This window comes from Erythrolamprus reginae, chromosome 1 (genome assembly GCF_031021105.1).
Source record: "Erythrolamprus reginae isolate rEryReg1 chromosome 1, rEryReg1.hap1, whole genome shotgun sequence".
Taxonomy (NCBI): domain Eukaryota; kingdom Metazoa; phylum Chordata; class Lepidosauria; order Squamata; family Dipsadidae; genus Erythrolamprus; species Erythrolamprus reginae.
The window spans coordinates 802,721-807,527 of record NC_091950.1 but is presented as its reverse complement, the minus strand read 5'-3'; the positions used below and the strand labels follow the sequence as shown (position 1 = coordinate 807,527).

General features: G+C 47.2%; 1 protein-coding gene across 1 annotated transcript; it reads right to left on the bottom strand.

The window, feature by feature from the left end:
• Positions 1–3,129: 3,129 nt before the first annotated feature.
• LOC139158148 (vomeronasal type-2 receptor 26-like) lies at positions 3,130–4,527 on the bottom strand. Its single transcript, XM_070735567.1, has 2 exons — positions 4,266–4,527; positions 3,130–4,198 (listed from the first exon to the last, which is right to left on the bottom strand). Exons 1-2 carry the CDS (start codon positions 4,525–4,527, stop codon positions 3,294–3,296), a joined length of 1,167 nt encoding a protein of 388 aa, XP_070591668.1. The 3' UTR covers positions 3,130–3,293.
• Between the last annotated feature and the right edge of the window lie 280 nt (positions 4,528–4,807).

Sequence of the window (4,807 nt, the reverse complement as noted above, 5' to 3'; positions counted from 1 at the left end):
GATGTCGAGAGAAGCGAGGGAGGAAGAGTAAGTCTGAATCCGATTGAACACTTGTAAGAACTTTTATTAAGTGGCGCTCAAGACAGCAAGATGCGCGTATCAGGCCACCTTGATTGCATCAGTGGAATCCCTCCCGGCTGCTCTGTTTAGGGTGACCCGCTCCCTTCTTAACCAGGGGGGAGTTGGGGAGCCCTTACAGAGTAGTGCCAAGGATTTTAACACGTTTTTTGCTGATAAAATTGCTCGGATCCGGGCGGACCTTGACTCCAATTGGATAACAGAGTCGACTGACAATGAGTCAGTCGAGGTGACTGGGGCCCGTACTTGTTCACCTGTCTGGGAAGAGTTTTATCTGTTGACACCTGATGAAGTCGACAAGGCCATTGGATCTGAGAGAAGAAACATATTTCTTGCTTGTCTTTCATATTTTATGTAAATGTACTGTTTGTTGTCATTGTTTCATTGTATATATGTAAATAAAAACTTTTTTTTTTTTTAAACGATCTGTGAGTTCCGCCACCTGCTTACTGGATCCGTGTCCCTCCTGGCTGGTCTCCGCCAGCAGGGAGGTGACACAGAGCTGGGTCCAGGAGATTGCCAATGCTTCTTTGGGGAAGGGGTCCTTTCCAGATCCCTACAAGGAGACACTTGTGCGCCCCCCTCCTCAAGAAGCCTTCCCTGGACCCAGCCATTCTTTATGGGGAAGGTTGTTGAGAAGATGGTGGCGCTCCAGCTCCAACAGTCCTTGGAAGAAGCCGATTATCTAGGCCCTCAACAGTCAGGATTCAGGCCCAGCTACAGCATGGAAACTGCTTTGGTCACGTTGATGGATGATCTCTGGCGGGCCCGGGACAGGGGTTTATCCTCTGTCCTGGTGCTTCTTGACCTATCAGCAGCTTTCGATACCATCGACCATGGTATCCTTCTGCACCTGCTGGAGGGGTTGGGAGTGAGAAGCACAGTTCTTCAGTGGTTCTCCTCCTACCTCTTCGGTCGGTCGCAGTCGGTGTTAGTGGGGGGGGGGGTCAAAGGTAGACCTCAAGGTCTCTCCCTTGCTGGGAGCCTCAGGGTTCAGTCCTCTCCCCTCTGCTATTTAATATCTACATGAAACCGGGCGAGATCATCCAAGGGCATGGGGTGAGGTATCCTCAGTACGCTGATGATACCCAGCTTTACATCTCCACCCCATGTCCAGTCAATGAAGCAGTGGAAGTGATGTGCCGGTGTCTGGGGGCTGTTGGGGCCTGGATTGGTGTCAACAGACTCAAACTCAACCCTGATAAGACGGAGTGGCTGTGGGTTTTGCCTCCAAAGGACAATTCCATCTGTCCGTCCATCACCGGGGGGGGGAATTATTGACCCCCTCGGAGAAGGTCCACAACTTGGGCATCCTCCTCGATCCACAGCTCACATTAGAGAAACATCTTTAGCTGTGGCGAGGGGGGCGTTTGCCCAGGTTCGCCTGGTGCACCAGTTGCGGCCCTATCTGGACTGGGACTCACTGCTCACAGTCACTCATGCCCTCATCACCTCAAGGTTCGACTACTGTAATGCTCTCTACATGGGGCTACCTTTGAAAAGTCTTCAGAAACTTCAGATCGTGCAGAATGCAGCTGCGAGAGCAATCATGGGTTTCCCTAGGTATGCCCATGTTACACCAACACTCCGCAGTCTGCATTGGTTGCCGATCGATTTCCGGTCACAATTCAAAGTGTTGGTTATGACCTATAAAGCCCTTCATGGCATCGGACCAGAATATCTCCGGGACCGCCTTCTGCCGCACGAATCCCAGCGACCGATTAGGTCCCACAGAGTTGGCCTTCTCCGGGTCCCATCGACTAAACAATGTCGTCTGGCGGGCCCCAGGGAAGAGCCTTCTCTGTGGCGGCCCCAGCCCTCTGGAAGCAGCTCCCCCCGGAGATTAGAACTGCCCCCACCCTCCTTGCCTTTCGTAAACTCCTTAAAACCCACCTCTGCCATCAGGCATGGGGGAATTGAGGCATCTCCCCTGGGCCTATACAATTTATGTATGGCATGTTTGTGTGTATTTCTGCTTTAATAATGAGTTTTTTAAATGTTTTTTAAATTATTAGATTTGTTATGAATTGTTTTATTGTATGTTGTGAGCCACCCCGAGTCTACGGAGAGGGGTGGCATGCAAATCTAATTAATAATGATAATGATAATGATAACGATAACGATAACGATAACAATAACGATAACGATAACGATAACGATAACAATAACAATAACAATAACAATAACAATAATAATAATAATAATAATAATAATAATAATAATAATAATAATTGTGGCCATCAAAACTGAATGCAGTATTCCAAATGAGGCCTTAGGAATGCCTTATAAAGTGGTCTTAACAGTCAAGTTTTGAGCAGTTTACTTTGAGTTTGTATGTGTTATGTGCTTGTGCATTGTTGCGGTTGAAGCTGAAGTATTCATTAACAGGAAGGACTTTGTAGCAGATAATTTTATGGGCTATGCTTAGGTCGTATTTAAGGCGGTGTAGTTCTAAGCTTTCTAAGCCTAGGATTTCAAGTTCTGTCGCAAATAGAGGAGTGGAGGACTATTCTTGTAAAGTACCTGTGAACACTTTCTAATGTCCCCAGCTATCTATACTCTTCCCTCTCATCCTCACAGCTCAACAAACCTTGCTTTTGGGTTGACATCAATGGTTTTCCTTTGGGTATGGCTAGTTTAGAGAAGAGAAGGACTATGAGAGACATGATAGAAGAGTTCCTCTATCTAAGGGGCTGCCACAAAAGTGAAGTGGTCAATTTATTGTCCAAAGCACTTGAAGGCAAGACAAGAAGCAACAGATGGAAACTAATCAAGGAAAGACCCAACCTAGGACTATAGAGAAATTTCCAAACACCAAAAACATTTAACTAGTGAAATGGTTTCCTTTCAGAAGTTGTGAAATTGAACTAAATGTGAACAGTCTGACTAGTGAATCCAACAAAAGCAGGCACTCTGAGGAACTTTGTACTCCGGAAATGAGTAAAACTTTATTGGATAAACTATTTCGGTACTGAAGAACCAAAGCCAGCTCTGTTTTTTTCCCATGCAGGACTTTCGCGGTTAAACAATATCTTCTCTTTCTCCCCACCCCTGGCTGTTCACAATGTCCAATTAGGAATCATCCCTTTCTTCTGATTATAGTTCACTTCTTGGTTGGACACTTAGAGCAATGGCCTTGGTGGGTTCTTGGTTCATACAGTCTGTCCCATTCTACATATTCCTCAAAGATAAATATAATATTTCCTCTGCATTATTTAGAGATTCTTGATTCTTATCATATTTTCTCTACAATTAAGATGGGGCCTCAGTATGATAATATAGCATTTGGGGGAAAAGATGCAAGCCAAGAGACCAGCCCCAGAGGCCAAGATGGAGAAGATCTCCACAGCCACCATGGACTTCCCTTTGGTGCTCAGGTAGGTAGGGAGGAAGCTGATCCAAACACTGCAAAAGACCAGCATGCTAAAAGTAATGAACTTGGCTTCGTTAAAGCTGTCAGGCAATTTCCTAGCCAGAAAGGCCACCGTGAAACTGACGAGGGCCAAAAAACCCAGGTAGGAGAGGACAGAATAAAACATTAAAGCTGAGCCTTCATTACATTCCAAGATGGCCTCTCCTACCAAGGAGTGGAAGTCCATGTTGGGAAATGGGGGAGAGGTTATCAGCCAGGTGGTACAAAGAACAGCTTGGACCAGTGGACAGGCTATGACAATGGAATTAGTCAGTGGTTTTCCTAAGAGTTTCCTTGCCCTGTTCCCTGGCTTGGTGGCTATGAAGGCCAGAACCACCATGACAGTTTTTGCCAAGATAGAGGAAACTGCAAGGGCAAAGAGAATGGCAAAGGCAGTTTGTCGGAAGAGGCAGGTGAGTTTCCCTGGTCGACCAATGAACAGGAAGGAGCAAAGGAAGCAGAGCAGGAGGGAGACCAGGAGGATGTAGGTAAGATCTCGGTTGTTGGCCTTGACTATTGGGGTCTCACTATGTTTATGGAATATCACCAGGATCGCAGATGTGATCACACAGAGAGAAAGCACTAGACAAACTAAAGTGTATCCCAGGGTCTCTTGATAGGCAAGGAAGTGGATCTTCTTCACAATGCAGTGGTCCTTGTCCTTGTTAGGATATTGGTCTTCTGGACAGGGGTCGCAGTGAGCTGCATCTGAAATCAAGATCAAATTATAGGTGCATCATAAAGGGCAAAAGAGCTTCCCGGCAGATCCACACACCCGCTAGCCTTCCAAGGTTGATGTCCAGCCTGTCCTGGCCAGTGGTTGGGCAGCCAGCTCTTGGTGGAGATGCAGGTGCTGCTGCTCTGGATCTGAGAGAAGTCATGGCCAGGCTAGCCATTTGCCATGCTCTTTGTCCTCTTTTCAGGCTGAAAAATGTCTGGACACTTTGGAGAGAATGATCTCTGCCGAAAGCTCTCTGTCTCTCTCCTGGCACAACTTGCTGAGTGGATTCTTCCTTGCCCCTTTCCGATCCATCCATGCCCCAACCTGACCTTTAGCTGCCCAGAGGCTTCGCGAAGGGAGCCACCCAAAGCTCAGAAGCCGCAAATATGATTTGGAAACTCAGATGCAAAAATTTGGAAAGAGCAACTGATGACATGGGGGGAGACTTCGGAAGACTTGGTCCAGATGGAATGAAGCAGGGGAGAATCCACTCAGCAGGTTTCACCAGGGGACAGGGCGCTCAGCAGCAATCCCTCTCCCCAAGGTGTCTGGAAGCTTTTTGGCCTGAAAAGAGGGCAAAGAGCATGGCAACTGGA